Here is a 23,810-nt window from a genome sequence, read left to right as displayed (position 1 = left end):
TATTGTATACATAAGAGTAGTCTAAGCTTGCCTCTAAGGCCCTGTGACCTTTTCTGTTTTGCTCTGGGCATTTCTATAGAAGTTGCCACCTTTGCCTTTTTGGGTTCTGCTATTTTGCTGCTTGGACAACATCCTTGCTGAGGACTAGCATGAAATCATCAAACTCTATTCATTTGGGATTCATTATGTAAAATTAGTTATAGCAAATTGTATTTTGACCCTAGCCCCCTTTGTCATGTCTCATCTCTTTCAAATTGTTCTTTCATATTCTTCAAACATTTTTTAATCTCTCTCCGTGTGTTTGCGATTGTATTCAAAAAGGAATAACATTTTTTGCAGTGTGCATTGTAATAGATGCAGCTGTTACATTCTCTTAGTCAATTTCAAGACCAAAGTTTACCAAGTTCCAAATTAAAGGAAGAAAATCAGGTATGAGAAAATCTCACACATGCCCACACATGAAGTTTAGCAACCTTCTGTATTCTTTCTTTCTCCAGAGAAGAACAAGTGGATCACCACAAGGCAACGTAGCTGTGCTTTTGTAAATACTCCATTACCCTGTATTAACAAAGCTATTCATCACATTCAAGAGTTAGAACTAAAGATGGAGAAATGCTTTCAACAGGTACATTTATAGTTGGAAATGGCCAAGTGCTTTTTATCTTTATAGGAACACATATGTTTTTAAATAGGATACCTATGTTGATTTTTATAAAAATGTAACTTCATGTCATATATAGTCTCCAAAATAGTACCCAGCAGGTTCATTTAGTGGTCATGGTGTGTTTTTCATCTACTTAACAGTTTTGGCAAATCAAACTGTCTTATAAAATCGGTATACCATAATATCATAATGTCATATCAATATATCATAAAGATTAGTAAATTCATGTATGATGAGTCAGGTGCACACAAAGTTGCTTTAATGATATCAATTGTCTGCAAAATAGTTTTTTATATTAATCTGGAGTTGATAGTCAAATTGAGCTGTGTGCCATTTTCTGTCGTTGATAGTAAGCAATGTTTTTTCCTGAACAGTACTTAACAATTCCTTGATTAAAAAATTTCTTTGCTTTCATATTGAGAGACACGAATTTAAAATGTTATGGTTCTTTCTCTAGCAGTACATGATGTTTTCCTAGCCTATATAGATTCTGTGTGAATAGAAACAAGAATAAAGGGAAGATAAAAAAATGGGTAGGTAGATGAGGAAAGAATGCAATATGTACCATTTTAAAGTATAGTAAAATCTTCCCATTAACTTTTTTGAGAACATGATTAGTATCATTTAAATAATTCACTTTTGCTAGAGAGGAGTTTTCCAAATGTTAATAAATTTTGCATATGCCTACACTGCGGTAAGAAGATCTGATCGCTGCTTGCACAGACAAGTTATATTTAAATAATTTATCTCCAATACCGACAATAATGTCGTCATAGCAGCACATCAGGAAAACTGTCTTAGATTAGTATTCCACAAACACTGTTAAATACCCTGCAGGGAGATTTCTGCAACTGAGCATAGATACTAGAAGAATCCAAGGTTCATGAACTACTGTTATATCTTGAATTACAGTATAGACATTAATTTGATAGGAAATTTTATATTGCCTCATTCACCTTTGTTTAAAATAATGTGAGAATAATGAAATGATTTTCATGTCATACTTTTGTCATCAATATACATAAATTAGATGGGTAGGCATTGACATGTCTGGATGTTTACTCATTTTAATGTTAGCTTAAATTGTTTGTGTAAGTCTTGTGGATATTTTCCACATCTCTTCTAAGTTCATGTTACTTAGGATACAGAGATTCAAAATAGTCTGAGGCCTCTAGATGGTGATGTAATTGTAACTATGAGTTAAGAGGAGAAAAGGTAGGGTTACTATAGTATGAGTATTTCATTAATGTTCTTAAAAATCAAAATTAGACATATATACTGAAATGACTATACTACAAATACCGGGAGTTTAGATTTTACTTGTCTATATATGAATTTATTTACACCTCTGCTGGTAAGTTCAATATTACCAGCAGCGTGTCCAGTTGACAGGGAAAACTCCATACTGTTAAATTCTTACCCTCCAAAACAGGATAGACATTATATGCACTGCTTTTGAGGAATGGTCCCTGACCCTTTCCAGTTCCTGAACTATGCTTGGAAACAGGTTGGGAATGTTTTGTGAATGTGGTAATGTCCCTTACCACAGGTTGTAGCAGTAAGATTTAGTAACAATTTAGTGGTATAGGTGATCAAGTTGCTGGGCCCAGAAAACTTCCCCTGGTAGTGTTTAATTTACTGTTGTAGTCATAGCCCTAATGAAGAAAAAAGCATGTGAAGTTCAGACAGAATCTCTGCTGTAGTTTTGAGATTAAAAACGAAGTACGGAGTTTAAGAGTGAAAACAGAATTAACAATATTAAGGGATTTTAAAAAACATTCTACAAAATTGAGTAATACATAACATGTATGTACAAAAGCCGGGTTTTATTGCCAACCATTTGAAGATGCACAGTTTTTAGGAATTCAAAAACTTTTTAATTATTTTAAAATGGTTTAAAACGTGGTTTAACCCCAGCCAGCAACTAAGCACCACGCAGCTGCTCGCTCACTCCCCCTGCCCTGGTGGGATGGGGGAGAAAATCGGAGGAGTAAGAGTGAGAAACATTCCTGGGTTGAGATAAGAACAGTTTAATAACTGAAATAAAAGTAAAATAGTAATGATAATAATAACAATATAATAATAATAGTAATAATAATATACAAAGCAAGTGATGCACAATGCAGCTGCTCACCACCCGCTGACCGATACCCAGACAGTTCCCGAGCAGCAATGGCTGCCCCTGGCCAACCCCCCCCAGTTTCTATACTGAGCATGATGTCATATGGTATGGAATAGCCCTTTGGTCAGTTTGGATCAACTATTCTGGCTGTGCCCCCTCCCAGTTTCTTGTGCACCTGGCAGAGCATGGGAAGCTGAAAAGTCCTTGACTAGCATAAGCAGTACTTAGCAACAAGTAAACCATCAGTGTGTTATCAACATTCTTCTCCCACTAAATCCAAAACACAGCACTATGCCTGCTACTAGGAAAAAAATTAACTCTATCCCAGCCGAAACCAGGACAAACATTCATCTGTATGTACAATAATTAGATCCTCTTCTGATAATAAATTCAGTGGCCTGTTATGCTTTTTGTTAGGAAATGGAATAAGCGTATAACATCTGAGATGTATAATGGAGTTTATGTTTTGCTTTTGCAGTATGGTTGTGTGTTTAAGGAGGAGAAAGTACCATGGTAAGAATCATACATACAAAACCATACAAAATAGTGCATTTGTCTTAATGTCAGGTAATTATTTGCTGAGATGTTAGTCTGGCTATAAAGTCTGCTCTGTGAACTATAGAGTTTACCAAGCTCTTCTGTAACACAGAATGCATCTAAAATAAGCATTCTTAGTGTCTAATTACTTCAGAAGACCAAAAGTGTTTATGGAGAATTTCTCATATCTTTCCTACTCCATGTTTAATTTTCAAAGATCCAAGATGATTGCAGGTCTCAGGACCCACCTAAATGCTAAATTTTTGTTGGTAACAGTTGTTCAGTTATTGATACTTCTGACACTGTGCCAATTGTACCAATTATCTCAGGTACCTTAATATGAGTAAGGAACCTTATGAAATAGGTTCATAACCTTTTCAAAACCTTGAAAAGCTCTCATTGCTTTAAGTTTTGGTTTGGAACATGATGTATAAGTGTTCTGAATGTTTCTGCATACTTACTCTGATCTTTGTGAAGTTTTTAGAGATTCTGTGTACAATTTTCTGAATTTGCATAGAGGGTCAAATTTACTCTCATTTCAGCTTGGCTAGTCATAGGACGACAACAAGTAATTAAAAAAGGGAGTAGGAAAAAAGTTTGAATGAAGAGGCCATTTCTTCATCACATGTTGTAATAAGATAGGGAAAAAAACCCAAGATTTTATTTATTTATTTATTTCCTGTTTTTCTATGCTGCATACTGTTAAGATTCTTATTAAATGCATGATTTCTGTGTAGTTTGCCAGCTACTTATGTTTAGTTCAAAACCTTCTGTGTGCTTCAGTGACAAAATTGCCTTGAATCACACTATAGTCTTTGCAATATGTATATGTATCTTTAAAGTCAGAGAGCAAGAAAGGATGCTTGTTAAAATCAAACCAGAACGTAATTCCTAAGTTAAAAATAACATGTTAAAGAATTGTTTTTTCTGAATATGTTTGCACTGGAGATATCTAGAATATATACAGAGTTGTTAAAGGTTATAAATTTAAAACGTAATTTTAAAATATAAATTTAAAATGTAATGTTAAAACATAAAACGCATGCAGATTTTTTCTAAATTATGTATATTGGCTTTAAATTGTATTATTCGTGATGCAGGCTACTTTATGATGTAGTTCTAGTTACAAAGATTAGAAGAGGGGTTTGAAGAGGAGAATGTATCTCAAGCACTGAGTTTGCTGTCCTGGCTGTTTTGCTCAACAAACCCTGTATTTCACTGTGTATTTTGACTTCATGTCAGATACACCTATTGAGTTATTTTGTGTTTGCCTACTTATCCAAATCATGTTTATCAAACTCTTGCTTCTGTATCTAATTTGATATCTCTTCCATCGCCAGGTCCCAGTTTTTTTGTCCAATGTCTTACGATTTCCCATTACTGCACAGTATCTTTTTTTTTTATTCCCTGTAATTTAGATATATTTTCTGTTGATTTAGGAAGGCTTCAATAGTATTTCTTTTGGTCTGTTTTTGGCATAGGCTTTTTGTCTGTTATTTCTCCATGGAAAAGGAACTTTTTTGTGGAGTTCTTTCAAATACATATGTTCACATTATAAACGTATGTGTGATGTAACGCTGTGACTGCAGATTTCGTTTCATTTTTGCTGCATATGAAGAACCTGTATGTGCTCTTTAAGCCACACATAAGTGGATGATGGTTATCCTTCCTCCCTTTGTTCTCAAATCCAGCAGGATAATGAGCCTCTTAAGTTCACATGCAGGCTATGATTTGCTTGTGGTGTTCTTTGACTACTTGTGTTACTTCTTTCACCCTCTCACTTGCAGGTTAAATTTGTCCTAATCTCATTTTAACAAAGCCCTCATCATCTCTGCTTTTGAGACTCCAAGATTTCAAAAGCTTTTCTGTTGGAAACCGATTAAGCCGTGTGCCTTGATCATTTTTCCTTCGTATCTCTAAAATATCTTTTTTCTTCATTGTTGACCCTCAAGTGCCAACTTCCCTTAAACTGATAAAACTGAAACTACATCTGACCTGCAGTAGCAATGTATCTGTGTCTGCACAGATACAGCACTAAATGCTTCTGCCACTTAGAAGAGTCTGGAAAGTATAGCATATATTGCTCCTGTATATTCAGAACTTGGAAAGAGTAACAGCTTTTCTATGACAGTTTCACTTTGGCACATCCTTGGGTATGAGGACAAAAATTGAAGATCTGTGTAAGTACAAGATGTAAAGAAATCTGTTTCTTGTATTTCTGTGAAGAAGTATGAGAAAAGCACTTACATGGGACTTGTACAGTTAATAATTCTTCTGTATGACTTGCAGTGTTTTTTAACAATTACTTCATTTAACTAGCCAGCATTTAAATTTGTAAGATTCAAGAAAGGAAATTCTGACCTAGTGAAAGTAATATTTACTTAACAATGCTAATTTAAATTCAGTCTAAAATTTTTTAGTGATAGTGGTTTTTATCTACAGGATAACAAAACATGTCAGTGCTGAATCTGTTGAAGATACCCGGTTATCATTATCCACTAAGTTCGATTTTAAAGAAGCTGCTGTATCTTGTGAAGGTAAAAATATTTCGTAATACTCAGTCTGAGTGGTAAAAGTTATTTATCCTCATTTAATATGTGCTTTGCATACATAATAATAGTTGCTTGTTGCCTGCTCTTATGTAAATGATGTGAGTATCCTTTGAAATCTGTGTGTATCATCTGTCAAGCTGAAAGACACATATATTTTAAATGTTATATTAAGTACTATTAAATCAGCCTGTTTGCAAGAAGATAATTTGCATTTCTGTATTTAGATTCATACTGTATTTTAACCCATCTAGGATTTGAACCAGCTGAACTAGTTATGTTGGTTGTTGGAAATTCTAAGGTTTTTTTTCATTTAGTTTCTGTAAAACAAATAACTGCATCACTGTTATATGGTATTCATAATGTATTCCCAACATAGAGTTCTGTTTTTTACAGTTTGCCTCTTTACTGAGATTATATATTTTTTAATTTTTAAATATTAAAGAGATTGTGTGCAATTTTTTTTAAGCCGATGCGCAACCTTTTAAGTACTACTAGCCTGAGGCAATCCTGTCTGCAGTAAATTGTGTGATAAAATTTCTGTTGATGGCAGTGAAGCCAAAATTTCACTCCAGATTTTAAGTCGTTGTCCTTCTTTTCAATGCTTGCAGTTTTTAATCAAAATAATTTAGGGAATTATTGACTGTGGAATCAAAATGGAAATGTCTTGGACTCTGTAGCATGTATAATTCCCATTTTTTATAAATCAGGACAATGGATGATAACCTCAAAGAATCTTTTATCGAAACAAATAACTGAGGCATTTTTGATAGCCAGATTTCAGAGAAAGAGATGTTGATGATTCGTATGTATCACGAGTAAAACAGTGCTGTTGAGATGTTACACTGAATATTCTTGGAACTCCAAAGGCTTTAATGAAGTCATTGATACTTACATAGGAAAATAAAATGAAACAAGTATTCTTTAAAAAATTGAAATGATTAGGAACTTGTACTACTATTTGGATGATTACTTACCTAAGCAATGAGGCAAAGATGAAAATTTTGTACCATCTGTATTAATGGATTTTTGCTGCACTCTACTTTGGAAATATGCTGGAGGAAAATGCTATTTAATGTGAAAGTTTTGTTTGTAACCGGTTATGCTTGCCTTGATAGATGTGAAGAGGCTGGCTTTATATTGAGAAAGAAGCTGGAATAAAGAGTGTATTTTTAAGCCTTCATAAGAAATAATTATAATGTACTTTGAAAGACAGCAATGTAACCAATTGTGCTTACTGTGATACATGTGAACAGGCCAACTTTGTGTTGAGATTGAAGCTTGAATAAAGAACATATGATTAAGCTTTCATAAAAAATATTTTTTAATGTATTTTTAAAGACAGCAAGACATTAACCTTGAAGCAGGAAACAGAAGCTTTGCTGTTGGAAGTTACTGAGCTAATTAAGCGGCTGGAGGCTGATTGTGAGGAAGCAGAAAAAGCTTTAGAGTTGGAGAAACAGCGAAGGAAAAAGCTTGGCATGAAAATTGATTGTATGTCACTTTGGAGGCTTCAGCAGCTCCCCGCAGCTGTTCAAAAAGGTATTGGTATTGAAGCTAAGAATATTTGTTATTTTTCAGTCAGTTCATTACCAAGAATAAGAATTATGACATTACAATAGTTGTGTTTACCGTAATAGGAGTACAATATTTACTCTTCTGAATTTGGTACGTTTGAATATATATCCAGAAAAAAATATGGAAAGTACTATGGAATGTTCAGCATTCTTTGAGAAATAGCATAAGAGTAGACAAGACATTCTTAAGATGATAATAAATACTCAGTTTCAGGCAAGGAATGAGACGCTGAAACAGAATTAGAAAATAATTCATTTGAGTTACACCATAGATTAAACCACAAATTAAAAAAAAATTGTTTTGAGAAAAATTAAAATGTGATAAACTTGAATAAAGTACTTACATATTTAGTAGGAATTGTAAATAATTTTTATGTATTGCTATACATTCCTGTTGCTTTTACTTTACTGTTTAGCATTCTCTATAAATATCAAAAGTTTGGAATAGTGGAATATAATTAACACATTTTCAATTCTGTTAATATATGCAATGATACAGTATTTAAAAAAAAAAAAAGCAAAACAAAAGAGCATGAAATTTGGCTGTGAAAATTAACAAACTCTTCTTCCTTGATTTATCAGTGGGCTATGTCAGTATGATGTTGTGCCCTTGAAGTAAATTTGTAATTTTCAGGATTATAACTTTTCATAATATTATCTATAAGACAAAAATTATGCTAAAATGGAATTAAGGAAGAAGGGGAAAGACCTGCAGGGATGTTATAATTATCCGTAATCTAAGTATTACAAACCCAGGAGATTCTTAATTAAGAGTTTGAATGACCAATTCAGAGTAGACATGGAATCCTGTTATTTCTTCAGACTTCCCTTGATTTCCATTATTGCTAGCTCCTGCTGCATCTATGTCCTGTAACACACTCAGGTAATTGCAGTGACATAACCTGTCTTCAGAAATTACCTTCTCAGAAATATAACAAAATTGCAATGTAAACCACATTTTATTCATCTTAATGTTCAATATCACTTTGTATGATGTAGAAAAGCAACTTATTCATACAATGTCTCTTTAACTTTAAGTAGCAATGAAATAATAATTTTGTAAATTTGTGATTTATGTCTTGTTAACACAGCAAAATTTATTGACTGTTAAGGGATTACATTGAATATTCCACAGCTACTTCTCAGAGCTAGAGAGCCTTTTTTTCTCAGTAAAATGTGCTTCTCTGTCTCAAATTTATGGCAAAGTTTACTGCTCTTGAGACTTTTCCTGATTTTTTTCTTATTTGATAATCTTACTTTACTTTCCTTAGTTTCATACCAATAATTTTTCCATATAGAACATGAGCTGCTGCAGGACACCATCTCTAATAAGCTTTTTTTTTTAATGAGCAGAATAAAATGTATGTTGTCATTCAGCAACCAGTGGTCTAGTCACATATTTTCTTGTAAACACCCATAGGAAATTTATGCCAAAGTCAGAAAAGTAAATGCAGCAAATGGAACTAAGACTGACATACTTTTGTGTGGCACCATGAATATATTTTATTTTTTGGCTTTGAGTTTGTATCTTCAGTTTAGCTTTCTTGAAGCCACGTTTAGTTCAGGAGGTAGCCCTGAACTGAAAATAGTTGCCCTATTAAGAGGATGTGGGATTTATACTTGCCCTATTCTTCTTCTGCATTCAGATATGTCTGTTGCTGGAGATTAGGATGCTCAGTAGAGCTGTTCTTGTGTTGTAATAGCCTCCTCTAGATATGCCTTAAGGCTAGATGTTTTAATTTCCTTCATAAAAACAAAACCACCCCTCACTTTGAAGAGTTGCTTGAACTACGTACTGGGATTATTACGTACGAGTTTAAAAACAGTTCCACTGCTACTGAAATATTTGGTGATGTCTTTTGTAACCAATGTCCTCTTTTGGCCTTCAAAGTAGTTTACAGCAAAATTTTGCAAGTCTTATGCTTAGTATTATGACAACATATTTCTTAATCTCATTAGGTATTCACAGTGTCACTCAGGTACTCACATTTTGTTATGCTAATTACCTTTTTAACAGAATATGAAATGTGTGTTCAGGATACCTTGGAGCTACAATGGCATTTCGATTGTAAAAGCCATCAGCTGCGACAGGTACAAAACCAAATACTTGAGACAGAAACAGTCAACAGAAAGATTCAGGAGGATATAGACTTCATGAAGAAACACAGCCCTCTGCTGGAAGAAAAGCTGAACCTAGAGGGTGAAGCTGTGAAAGATGTGTTACTGGCTTATGAAAAGGTAAATGCAAACAAACAAAGATTCTTTTAGAACCTTTCCACTACATAGGTGCATACCCTTCCAGAGAACAGCAGTCTTTTGGAAGTACCAAAGTCTTTTTTAAATTTTGTACACAAAGACTGTGAACTGTGTGCCTGTACTGCTACATACAGGCACTCAGTGCAGACAAAATCCAGGGAGGATAATGCCGTTGGCCTTTAATAAATGTATCTTAAGCATATATGGAATGTAATTCTAACTTTGTAAGTTGATTTCATGTGGCATTTTTCATGGGAAAGATAGAAGGCGCATATCTGATATTTGCATAGATTCTTCTCAGATTTCTCAGAGACATCAGTTTTGTCCCAGAATATGGAGATGTTAGAAGCTGTCAAAAAAATGTTTGTAAGTTTTAATTATTTTTAAGGGCTGATGTACATTTTTCCTAATTTATTTATTGATAGTATTTATTGATAATATGGATAATAATTTATTATTTGTAGATAATAAATGCCTAATGTGGATAATGTCAGGCTGAATAATCGAAGCATAGTAAAGTTGTAGGTAGCTTAAAATTGATGTCTAAAAAGGGAGGGATACTGTGCTACTTCAAGTACAGATTTGAGTACTAATTATTATGTTTTCTATGTATTTTCTATAGTAACTTTTAAATAAAGATTCAGAGATTAATCTCTTTTCAAGGTACTTATAGTCTAAAAATGGTCTTTTGTTTGTAGGTGATTCTTAATAAATATTGTTTATTTTAATTTGTTTTATTTTGAATTTCTCATATTTTGAGGACTCAACAGTCATGTCAAAAAACTTCTAAAATTAAAAAAAGTTAATCGCCTGTTACGCAAATAGTATGAGAATTATTGTTAATTAGATCTGACCTATGAAATAGCTCACAATTCTATCAGTGTTATAAGATATGTTCAAAATACTGGCTAATTAAAATCAAGGGTTTTTTTTGTTTTTTACTTTGTATCCTTTTTTCTTGTTAATGTCTTAGAATATAGTGTATGCACTTAAAATATTGAGGTGTGCTAAATACAACTCAGGAAGTAAGCTTAAAATACTTTTTTTTCTGAAGACTATTTTAAATAAATACATTTTTTCAGAGGTTTTTTTTTCTTTCTTTCTTTCTTTCCAAAAATGACATTACCTATCATAAGAAGATGGATTTGGTGTTATTGTAACATTTATATATTTAATTTCAACAAAATTTCTAATTGTCAAATAAAATATTTATGATTTTTATTGCGTTCTAATTTATGTGCTGTTTGTTACCCAGGTTTGTTTTGTCCACTCATGGCCTTAAAAAAGCAGCTGATACTTAATTTTCTTTGCAATTAGAATAATTATTTAATTTTGAAACTCTAGCTTTTAACATTCAGAGAACTAGTTTGAGTAATGCAGTGCTAGATTATAATAAAAAATTTATATCATGTTATTTGTTTATATTTGTAATATTTTAAAAAGCAGAGACAGTAGACGTGCATATCTCTAGCTGAGAGTTGTTAGGAACTGAGCGTCCCGATACTATTTCTACCATTGAAAATTGTGTTCATTGTCTGCATTGTCTCAGGCTCCTCTTTTACATAGGTGACTGCCAGTCTGGCACATCCTGTAGGAGATGTTTAAGTAATGATTCTGTCAGATTACTGAGTGAAACCTCAGTGGCTTCTTTTAACATTATTTCTTTCTTTCTGCTCCAGAGGTCACTGTCTTCCCATGGAAGTAGCCACCTTTTCACAATAACTTCAGAGTTTTGTAACAGAATGAAAGCCCTCTTGCTAACATTTCTTTATGTAATGCAATTTTACAACACACATTCTGTTGTCTTTTGCTAGGATTGTATCTATTGCAGACCATGCAGAATTTGTTGTTAAGTTGTATGACATCACAAAGTACTACTTCAACTTTAAACTTCAATTTTTAAGCTGCAAAGAATCAGACTAATCTTGAAATTATTGTTTTATTTTAAACATTATGTATGATTTTTATATAACATCTTTCAGAAAACTTGTTTTATTTTCTTAGGCGTCAAAAAAATATAGTGATGTTCATTCTGAACTCATGGAAATCCAAAAGACAATGAAAAGAATTGATGAAGAATCTGAAAAGAACATAAAATCTATGCATGAGAAAATTAAATATGCTGAGATACTATTGAGTCAATACAAGTAAGAGCTATTCAATATGGTATTATAATGTCCTCTTAGTTTTAATAGTGACATTCAAACTATAGAACATTTGCTTTTAGAAATAATTTTAAATTCTGATTTTTGTAAAATTAAAATTAATAGAATTATACATAAAAGAAGTGTTCCCCTTGTTTGCCTTAGCTTGCATTAGCAGAATAAGGAAGGGATGATGTCCAGAAATATACCCAAACAGAAAGTTCCATGAATTGACTCCTAAAGCACACCATTTTTACCTTATTTTACTTACTTATGAATCTTTAATCCCTTTGACAGACCTTTTTGCTATCATTCTTATAGACTGCACAAATTACTTGCATTGAACATCAGCACTTATGATAGTACCATAGTTATGTTATAATTATAACTTAATTTTGAACTTGCATATTAACCAGAACAATTCTAGCCAATAACACATACCTTTGAACTTATCAAAATTCCTTGTCTTTCTTTTTTTTAGCAAACAAACAAAATTACTCTAACTTTATTGGACTGCAAGGTAGCTTCTGTATGTCAGTGACTTATGTTGCAGTTTCCTCACTGTAAGCTCTTGTCAGGCTATTAACCCCTGAATTATCAAGTAGAGCGATAGTAACAGTAGAACACTGCTAATGGCCAGTCACTGACAAGTAATCTCTCCTTTCTGTTGCTGAACTTACGAAGAGTCAGCACCAAGAATAACTATGACAAAGAACAAAAACACCAAGTACTTTCATGTTTGGTACGAGGTTGCACTTTGTTGCATAAGCCTATGGCTAGTTGCCAGGTTTTATTTGACAAAGTGACACACGGGCTCTTTTTCAGTTGAGATGAGGAAAGCTTACAGGCATAATTGAAAGACATCAGTAAAGTTTTGAGATAACCTTACTGGCAGTAACAGATGTTTTTGTACCACAGCCATGTGACAGCAACTGTTCTTCAAATACCAGGTGTTTCAAAAACTGTGAGCAGCAATTATGGAGTATATAAGTTTTGTAGTAAGTCATCAAATTTGGTCCATCCTATTAATTCAGAACTACCTAGATTCACTAGAAATTTATATGCCAGTTCCATAATTCAAGTTGTGCTATGTACTGCCTGAGTTGGGACAGTATGTGCTGTTTTGGTATTCCAGAAAGTTGATGTTAGAAAGTGCCTGATGTGCAGTAGTGGGTGTAAACCTGTCCTGCTCACTGATGCTTCATTCAAGGCAGCAAGACTAGTGCTTATGGTCAAGATGTACGTGCAAACTCATGTCCTTGGTAATCTCATTTCAGTTAGGTGTTAATTTCCCATCCAGCAAAACCATTGCCAGGGACTGTCCCATCTAACTCCCATTCCTTGTTTATTTTCAAGGATCATTCTCATAAGAATTCACGATAGACTTGGCCTCATTAATTTACCCAAGAGCAGTAAAGGAGCAACTACAGAGCTGAAGAGAAGTTTCTAGTTACAGAATTTCTTAATTTTTAAAGAAATGAGGGCTTTAGAAGGGTGTCTGTTATCTAAAGATACATGTACCATCTCAAGTTAGTGTCGTGTCTCTTCTACAATCATTCAGTCTCTTCAAAATTAAGACACTGCAGTTCTCTTACTGCAGGATGTCTGTTTCCATACACTGATCCATTCAGCTTGCAGGAAGTACTGTGAACGCAAAATACTTCCTGATCATTTTTAGAGGAGGATTATGTTTGTTGGACTAACAGTGGAATTTAAACTTAACAAAGTTCCTGGTAGTAGTGTTAGGTCCCTCAAAGAGATGGACCATCTGTGTCTGCTAGATAACTGGGCGATTCTAGGATGCTGTGACAGTCTTTCTCTATGCTTCCAAATATGTCTGTGAACTACATGAGCTACTCTTCACACCAGCACAGACATATTTGTAAGAGCTGCTATTCAGTTCTGCTCGGTGAAAGCCTATTTGCCAAAGATGGTTCTCAGCTGTACGTATCTAAGAATCTTATGCCACATGTCAACCTGTCTTTATCAAGAAAACATCAAACTCTAGAAATTGTAACCAGGAGAAATAAACAGATTTTGCATGTTTATGTGCCAGCAGCACCCTGCCAGACTTCTTAGAAAGACAGAAAGTAAACAGTTATGAATAGCTTATTGTCATGGTTTGACCCCAGTAGGCCACTGAGCCCCACACAGCTCACTCCCCCCCGAGCAGGGTGGGGTGGAGAATCAGGAGGGTAAAAGTGCAAAAACTCATGGATTGAGATTAATAGGTAAAACAAAAGCTGCATGTGCAACCGAAGCAAAATAAGGAATTAATTCACTACTGCCCATTGGCAGGCAGATGTTCAGCCATCTCCAGGAAAGCAGGGCTCCAGCACACATAGTGATTACTTGGGAAGACAAATGCCATAACTCCAGATGAATGACCCCCTTCCTCCTTCTTCCCTGCAGCTTTTATTGCTGAGCATGACATCATATGGTATGGAATATCCCTTTGGTCAGCTGGGGTCACCTGTCCCAGCTGTGTCCCCTCCCAACATCTTGTGCACCCCCAGCCTGCTCGCTGGTGGGGTGGGGTGAGAAGCAGAAAAAGTCTTGACTCTGTATAAGCACTGCTCAGCAGTAACTAAAGCGCCCCTGTGTTAACAACACTGTTTTCAGCACAAATCCAAAACATAGCACCATACAAGCCACTATGAAGAAAATTAACTCTATCCCAGCCAAAACCAGTATGCTTATACACAACCCCATTGTAATTACTGCGTTCTGTCAGTGAAATATCTTTTGTAGGCTTGTCTTCCATGGAGGCCAACACCAAATCCTTGAATAACTGAGTAGTTGTGAGAGCTTAGGGTACTGTGAGTGACCTTTTTATTTGATGTACCAAATAGGAACAACTGTTATAGTTTTTAACCTGTATGTAAACTGTTTAAGTAATATATGATAGAATAAAACAAGGCACACAGTAGAATTTGGGAGCAAGGTATTTTGGCCCCCTCTGTGAAGGAACCCACTCTCAGAGGGATATAAAAGGTCATAGCTGCCGTAGCTGTTTTCTGTTGGGTTTATATTTTCATTTCTTTGTTCAAGAAATAATTGGAATTGATAAGTGTGATTGTTTTGCTTACTGTTTATGGTGCTCAGTAGGCCATGGTAAAGAGCTGCACCTGATGAAAATAATGGGGGTTGCTTGTATAATTTCCAGTTTCTTTAGATTATAACATCTCAGCAACTTTATTTCAAAAACTGATCAGTGCTCAGGAACTTGAAACACCTTTTTCAGTCCCACAGAAGGAGTACCTACTGCCTGCCTCAGAATCTTACAAGTTGTTAAGCCTGTAGCACAAAGTAACACTGACTTTCGCAAAACAGAGCGCTCTTACAGTGTATTTTGGGGTTGATATCAACCTCAGGAAATCATTACTTTAGCTAATATGACTGGTGCTTTTGATGTCTGCTATCCAGGGAGATCTGTGCTTGTCAGTCAGCTAGAGCAGAAACCTTACTCACACATTCTTGAAGAAAGGAAGGTTATTTAGATGCAATAATCCTATTTCTTTAAGATACCATATCACTGTGGATCTCTTTGCCATTGGAACTAAACTGCAGAATTAAAGAAGGATCATAGCTCTTCCTATAATATGTTTATATTTTAATATGGGAGCAGGAGGCATCCTGGGTAACATGAATTTACTCAAACGATGTTGCTGCTTGAGAAGTTCCTGTCTTGCACTCATAAAGTATCTGTGCACTTGTAATAAGATCCAAACTGTCTATGTCTCAGTAAGGATGAGTCAGGTAGGATAAAAAAATATATTTTTCTGTAAGATGGATAGCTTAGCAATACTAAAGAAATAAGTGTCTTTGTCTGACTTGTTTCTTTTGTTAGTGTGACTGACTTTTTCCTTTTTTGATTCTAACCTTTACAGTGAATTTCTCGGTCTTGTTTTTCTTGAGTTCAGGATAATTTTGACTCTGTATTAGAGATATTTATGCTAATTATATTTGATTACATCTAAGATTAAAAAGAGTCACAGTCAACATGGTTTTGTTTAGTTAACTAAAGCTTAACTTTTTTCATTTCAGAGCCTAGTTTGCAATCTAGAAAGAATCTTAGTATATGAAAATAAAAATTGTAGTCAGAAATATAGTTTAAACCCAAGTATTTTATTATACAAAACCTGAGACCAGAATTCTGTAATGCCAACAGTTGTCAAAGCTGGAGTGACTTCTGGAAATTACCATGTGATTCTCTAATTAAAGCCAGTATGTGTGTCTAAACAAAGGACAAAGGAAGAGGTGTGTGAAGAGTAGGAGATAATACTTACTTCTGATGGATATGAGCCTCTGAATACAAGCTTCACAATGTCTTCACAATATTTGGAATTTTAATTATAGTTTGAATATGTATATAGAGGTGATCTGATCAAATGCTCTGTAGCTCCTTTGTGGGTTCCAGCTGAGAGAAATCAGACAGCATGGACCCTGATTCTGTAACTGGTAAAGTTCATTGCAAACCTCATGTTGATTTTGATTATGGGAAAGATCAGGTCCTGAGTAAGAAGTATTACCAAAAATGTAATTTTTGGTATGTATTCAGATACTTTGCAAATCAGTTTAGTGTTTCACTGGCCTATTCAGTGTTCTGCCAACTTGTCTGAATTACTAGCTGCTGGCAGGAATTGTTAGCAATGGTTATAGTGATCCATTGCTGGAGGTGATTTTATCGTGTAATACCAGAATAAATAATGTTAAAAGTATATGATTTCACTTTTCTGGGTTTTTTTTTTTTTTTTTAACTATTCCAGCATATACCTACAATTAAACTTTATTCCTTATCAATTCATATTTACAAAGTGTGGTCAGGAGCAATTTGTTATTCTCTTCTTACAGGCAAATTGCTGTAGTTTGGGAGTCTAAGCCTTAAGATGTATGCAATGATAAATATTGCTGTGTATTGTGATACTTCTTCACTAGCCTATATCCTCTGTGACTATGGATTTTTACCTTGTTCCTTCTTCCTATCTGTTTTCTAAAGCAACTTCCATTATTTTCCATGTGCTTTCAAGAGACTTCTGTATTTTATGACCTTTCCAGGATGTCCTCTGACTCCTTTTCACTTCTGTGATATGCTTTTCTGAAATGGGTTGAAAGGCAATGCAAGCAGTATTCAAAATTAAGCCATGTCAATGACTTTAACAGGAACGTCTTACTCTCATTTTTATTCAAATGTTTGTCATCCTATTTTTTACTTAATCTAACACCTTCCTAGCTTCTTTAACTGTGCTAAATGGTGAGTAGACTTTCCGAGTGTTTATGGAAATATGTACATGTCTTTCTCGATTTCATACAGTTAATTTAGAATTTTAAGGTGTACTGATTGCTTAATCTCTCTGATCTTCTTTTGAGTTTGGACACTAAATGGTACATGCTGTTGTGTTCTCCAGTTACTTAGTTTGTCTTGAAATTTTCTTAGTTTCTTAGTTCTTTTTGGCCTTGCCTACTGTGATCGCATTATATGCAGACTTTTAATTTCACTACTCCTTGCCCTGTCAGATCATTTGTAAGTATATCAAAAGCAACAGATACAGAATTTTGAGATACCATGCTGTTGACCTATTCTTTCAATGAAAATTGATCATTTAATCTTTCTTCTGTATTTTTTTCATTAGTATTTCATCTCGCCTTCTGACTACTTCACTTTTTAATAGTCTTTTATGCAGGATTTTGTTTGGTTCCCTTTAGAATTCTGTCACTGTGTCACACCTATTGGCTTGTTTAGCAGTTGTAAGGCAGTGTGGGCAGTTTGTTTCATGTGCAAGCTTTAGTTCTGAGGTGCATTAAAATTGCTTTACAGGAACTCTTTGGTTTTTTGAAACAAGTCATAATGTAAGTAAAATCCCCATGATAATGGCAATAGGTAACTAATAGTGGAAATTCATCATCTATACTTATAGAAATATACCATGTATGTTTTCTGTTTCACTTGGTTAAGTGATTTCCTGTTCATAGCACATGACAGGGATGTAGACTGTTGTGCAGCTTGCAACCTCTTTTGTTTTGTGTGAATGTAAATTAAACTAAAAATGCTCATGATGCAAGTGTTTTTAGGAATATCAGCATTTACAGGAAAAAGTCAAGTAGAAGACTTTTGTCTACCCCTCAGTGAAGAATTTTTTTTTTTTTTTTTTGCCTACTGTATCTTTTTTTCCCCAGCCATTTGCTAGACTGGTAATTAAAGTCATACTTACATTGCAGAGGAAGGTGACTCTTCAGCTGCCATCTGAGGCCTAGAATAACATGTGGTATTGATAGGTGTGAGAAAGACAGATTTATGATGGCACAGACCTGAAAGACTGTTCTGCAGTTGATACTCTTTTCTTATGTTCAGTGCCATCAGTGAGAAAATGATGAAGATTGCATGAAACTCAAAATACTGAGATTGGGATACCTCACACAACACAGTCTGTTCCTTTTATACATATTCGCTGTGGCTGGTAGTACTGTATTTTTCCATGAGATTGTACTCAGAAAGTTGTAGCTGATAGGTAATATGAGAAGAAAGTTACAGTCTATGACTGTTATGTGTCTGTCATTAGAATAACTCCAAGCATCATTTATATATTTCTTCCATGGGTGGTGGTGGGACCTAAGAAAGTAGAGGTGTTTGAAGTGTTAGGTTTCCCACTCGTGTTACATATATTCTGTGACATTTGGAATGTGACATTGCAAGTAAGTCTTTTCTCCATCACTAGATCGAAATCTTGGAAGCAAGTAAAGGAAGAGTGTCTATTAAATAATCTTGTAGGAATGGCTCTTGAATTAGTGATGAAGTCTCTTCATTATTGTTTTCTGTTGCTTTACTGTGTTTAAGAATGCAAAACACGTTCAGGTTTTATTTGGATTGTAATGCAGTAGATGTCTCTAAAATTCAGCTACTGTTGGTCTTAGTTCTGCTGTGGTGGATTTATTTTGCCATTTAAGGCATTCTTCGGAGTATGTTATTGGCCAAGATAGTTCTCTGGGGACCAAGGGGGAAACTCCTGTTTTCTGCCTGCTGAAACAATAATAAAAATAATGTACAAGCACTGGCAGTCATTGTAAAATTTTAACCTGATGTCCCTCTATTTCTTCTGCCTTTCTCCAGATCCGTTCTCATACACGGCTGTAACAAAAGGCCTGTGCACAGTCTATAATGAGGCCTAACAGTGTCTCCTGGGAGTGTTTTCCTGACAGTTGTTATAGTTGTTATTATCTCTTTCTGTAATTATGGCCAGTTCTCATAATGCTGATAAATCTGCTATTCAGAGTGAAAGTAAAGTCCGTATCCCCTCGTTTGACCTTGCCTACTGTCTGCAAGTTCCTTTTTACATGAGGAATTGATGTCAGTAAAAAATTTTCTTCACAAATGACATTTGTCCACAAGATGACAGTGTAGCAGATTGATTATGTGAAGATGGCTCTGAACTAGATTCAGCCACTAGCAGAGAAAGAAGTTGACTCCTATTTTGTTTAATTAATGTGTGAGAGGTATGAAACAAAGTCTTGTGCTTAACTACACCAATACCTGTTCAGAGGTCCAATTAGAAGTTGTAATGTTGGCAGGCTGTTTAAGTGCAAGTGAACTGGTAGCATGAGTAGTTTTGATATCTGGCTGAAATTGCATGAACCTGCCAGGGTAGATATTTTGAAATTCTCTCATGCATACCTGTTCAAGAAATGTAGTAGAGAATCAAAATAAATCTTTACTAATTCAGATCTGCTTTACATTTTCCTTTATGGAGAGGGACTACCTTGGAATATTTCCAAATAGATGGATTCACTTTGTGTGTATTTCTATTAGGAACGAGTTAAAGCATTCTGAATTTATTTGGACCGAATACTGTATGAAGTTAAAAGAAACAGAGGAGAAGATTATAAAGGATGAAAAACACCTTGAGGAGTTAGTGAAGCAAAAAGCAGAAATCCAGGAAGATGCAAAATGTTGGAACAGCAAAGTGAGTCTTGAATATTTATAAACAAGCAAGTAAATGAGTATCTTTTATTGAAAAGTACATGAATGCCTGAATATTTTGTATGTTTAAGAGTTAAGGTCCTCTGTAGAAGTGAAAATACAAGTACTGATTTAAAAATAAAAAGTGGTAGATTCTACAGAACTCTCATGATCATTCTTTTGTTGTAATATTATTTTTCAGCTTTATTTATTAAAAATATCATAATCATTTTATATTCCTTTAAGTGACCTGGATATTTTTAGTTGTTGGATGCATATCAGCTTAATATTACTTATCTTCTTAAATCATCTGGAAGAAAGTGTGCATTTAGTGGGACAGCATAAGTATCCTCTTGAATTAGTAGATTTTTTAAGCTGAGATGGCATGTGATGTACTCTTACAGCATGCAGAGTGATACCTGATTTTACTTAAAATACCCCTGTTTTCTGCTATATTTGTCTAGCATTCATTTTGAAATCTTGTTGTACTTGGCAGTTTAAAATCTGAACTGGACTGCCTGTCTAGGAGTGTTCAATTAATTGACAGCTCCGTATGTGGAAACAGTGGAAAATGCCTAAACCAGGATTTAGATGCCCACCACAGAACTTGCTGGTTTTTCATATGTATATGTATACATGTATAAATAAAGTATGAAATTCATTCTCTTGTACATGCCCAGTACTGTTGTGGTTTGTGCATCTAGATAGGTACGTCCTGCTAATGATCCAGTGGAATTCAGAATCTAGGTGGAGTATTTCCAAGAAGCTGAATCTACCAAGCATGCCCAGAACTTAACAAAATAAAACCAAAGCACACCCTCCACAAAAGCAAAGATACCAACATGCATGTTCCTTCCATTTGCTTCCAACTGTGTATTACAGTTTTCTTCCTATTATTGGCACCAGCAATTACTACCAACTGATAACTAGAAATCCACTATTTTCAGAGGCAATACTCATTAGTAAACTTTCCTCCCTCCCCCTGCCCCCCAGATTTGTTTCCAGCTGGGTTTGCCTGACCTGATATGCTTCAGCAGGTATTAAGACCAATACAAGGGAAGGAGAGAAATATGCAACAGGGATAAGGTGGAGCATGGAACCGCTCCATTTGATGACCACCTTTGGTTTGATTAGATTATGCCAAAGGTGAGCCAGAGTTAGGTTTAGCATAAACCTGTTCTGTTATTGTCAGTTTCCCTCAAAAACATGACTAAACCAGCTAACTCAATAAATCTTTACAAATAATAGTGGATTTTCAGAAAGCTCAAAATGATTCTTCTGATCATCATAGAAATGTTTCTGGGACAATGGAGTTATTTTGGGAGTTGGGAAAACATTGGAGTTATTTTCAGTGACTTCAGTGGGGTTTGAATTGGATCCAAATTATAACATGACAGTTGTCATGGACATCAACAAGTTTGAAGACAGAATTAGTGTTGTGAGCCAATATTTTTCTGCATTTTTTTCCTAGCTTTTTTTCCTTGCTTTAATTCATGCTGGTTTTTAGATTTTTTATATGACCTATTGTGAGTGTTAGAACTTTTGACACTGTAAGGACAACTCTGAGTTTTCTTTTTTCCAAGTTACCCAGATTTGCATTACAAAAGGTGTCTGTATGCATTCAGTCCTTTTTCTGTATCTATATGGGCTTTGCTCTTCAAAGATTAGAAGAAACCCTTACGTTTTTGTCTTCATTAATTACCTGCACAGTGTGGCAGTATTTCAGGTCATTCCTGTTAAAATGTTTGCTCTAAAAACATTGAAAGAAGGACAAAAATTTCTCAATCATATTTTTCCCATGTACGAGCAATTTAAAAACTGGCACATTTTGCTCATACTTCATCCACTGGGTTTTTTTTTCCCTGTGGGTGTAACCAATTTGTTTCTCTTTCTCAAACTTCCCCTGAACTATATTTCGTAGAATATTTTACATATTGAAAGACTTAACAATTTGCTTTTTAATCTCCTTTTTCTAGATTAGTAAAGGTGCTTCTTTGCAGTTTTTCCTCACAGATCATGTTTTATAATCCCTACCCATTCAGGTTAGGACCTTCAGTCCCCAACTAGTTAGGAAGGTACAGCCATATAAGGACAATCAGTAGAATCCTGGAGAAGTACAACTCAGCTATGACATTCTGGACAAGATCACAAGACATTGTTTCCCTCCTTAGCCACTGGGACATAGTCACAAAGCATCTTATGTAAATCTGCTCTTCATCAGATTCTTGAGGTAGCAGTAGGAAATTACATGCCATTTAGAGTACCTGTGTCCTAATTCTGTCCTGATCTTCCCACATGTATTCTCTACCCTTATGCTAACATCCTTATCAACCCTGATCCTGCTTGGACACATTTGTTGTCTAGTCATATTCCAGTTAGACCCATATCTCTATGGAGATTGTATAGGTAAGTTCTGCCAGGATAGCTATGTCATTTCAGCCTCTGCAGAGGAAAGAGAGGTGAAGGAAACAAAGATCATTAGGTTCAGTGTGAGCAGGCATGCCTTTATCTATCTAAAGCCATGATGTTTTCCTTATCCTGTTGTCCTGTTTCAGCTGAGATAGCGTTAATTTTCTTCCTGGTAGCAGGCATAGTGCTGTGTTTTAGATTTAGTATGAGAATAATGTTGATAACACACTGATGTTTTAGTTTTTGCTAGGTAGTGCCTACACTAGTCAAGGACTTTTTCAGCTTCCCATGCTCTGCCAGGTGCACAAGAAACTGGGAGGGGCACAGCCAGGACAGCTGACCCAAACTGGCCAAAGGGATGTTCCATACCATATGATGTCATGCTCAGTATATAAACTGGGCTGGGGGGGGGGGGGGGCGGGGGGAGTGTTGGCCAGGGGGCTGAGAACCACTGCTTGGGAACTGGCTGGGTATCGGTCAGTGGGTGGTGGGCAATTGCATTGTGCATCACTTGTTTTGTATATATGTTTTTTTCACCTTCCTTTCTGTCCTATTAAACTGTCTTTATCTTAACCCACGCATTTTACTTATTTTTCCCCCTGATTCTCTACCCCATCTGACTGGGGGAGTGGGGAGTGAGTGAACAGCTGTGTGGTGTTTAGCTGGCAACCAGGTTAAACTACAACAGTCTTAGATGCTTGCTTCCCTGATATCCTCTTTTTTCCTTAAGCTCCAGTGATTGATCCATAATTGAATCTCTGTATGAATCTGTATTAAGTCAATAGGTATATTGAGATACTGAGGAAAATCTTGAGGCTGAGAGGAACTCAAGGTATTCTGCTTAATTATACCACATATGTCATGTATGAATTAGCAGGCTGTGAGTGTGTGCTTACTGATACCGTGAGTCTAAAGATTCTGCTAGGATACATCACAATGGCAATGTGCATATGAATAACATAGCATGAAATATCTCTAGTTACTGTTTAATAGCCTTCCTTTTAAATTTATTTTTAAAATATATTGTTTAATTATTACAAAGGATTATAGGAGATATTTGTATTACTTACATTACAAAATATTTTCTAGATAGAAGATTTGAATAATGAAATAGCTGCCCAAGGAGATGAGAGCATGAAAATATTAGATGCTTCTTCTGAAGTGATTAAAGCTGTGGAAGTATTAGTAAGTTTTTTATTGTTTTATAGAAAAGAAGTAAAAATGCTTGCATACTTGCGTTTTCTGTGTTGGCCTGAAATAATTTCAACTTATGCTAAAGGTGTCTGAATGTTTTTTATTGTTCATTAGAAATCCACCAGGGAAACTGATCTACAGAATATAAAGCAAAAACTTCTCAATACTAATGAAGCACTGGATATTTTGAAATGTGAAAATGAAGAACTTGAGGGAGAAAATGAAGAGTTTTTGCAAAAATTTGGAAATAGGTAATGCCTGCAATATAAATATAGGAAGCAAGCGCTATTTTTTCACTGAAAGCATGCCTGTAAAAGTGAACCTTGCTTTTATTTTAAATCTGTCTGTAATTTAACATTTCAATAATTAAAAATCTCTTCAGGCTGAAATTTATCATCTAACTT

At 34.9% G+C, this 23,810-nt stretch overlaps 1 protein-coding gene across 1 annotated transcript in view; it reads left to right on the top strand.

Annotated features, from left to right (window-relative positions):
• The window catches only part of CCDC178 (coiled-coil domain containing 178), a 182,546-nt gene that overhangs the window by 1,448 nt on the left and 157,288 nt on the right, over window positions 1-23,810 (top strand). Inside the window, exons 2-10 of the mRNA XM_075706468.1 lie at window positions 498-625; window positions 3,265-3,299; window positions 5,766-5,860; window positions 7,214-7,414; window positions 9,467-9,687; window positions 11,710-11,852; window positions 19,654-19,811; window positions 23,306-23,397; window positions 23,521-23,657. Coding sequence (XP_075562583.1) covers window positions 498-625; window positions 3,265-3,299; window positions 5,766-5,860; window positions 7,214-7,414; window positions 9,467-9,687; window positions 11,710-11,852; window positions 19,654-19,811; window positions 23,306-23,397; window positions 23,521-23,657 — 1,210 coding nt within the window. The remainder of the gene's footprint in view (window positions 1-497; window positions 626-3,264; window positions 3,300-5,765; window positions 5,861-7,213; window positions 7,415-9,466; window positions 9,688-11,709; window positions 11,853-19,653; window positions 19,812-23,305; window positions 23,398-23,520; window positions 23,658-23,810) is intronic.

This window comes from Pelecanus crispus, chromosome 2 (genome assembly GCF_030463565.1).
Source record: "Pelecanus crispus isolate bPelCri1 chromosome 2, bPelCri1.pri, whole genome shotgun sequence".
Lineage (NCBI taxonomy): Eukaryota > Metazoa > Chordata > Aves > Pelecaniformes > Pelecanidae > Pelecanus > Pelecanus crispus.
This window is presented reverse-complemented; position numbering and strand designations above follow the sequence as displayed.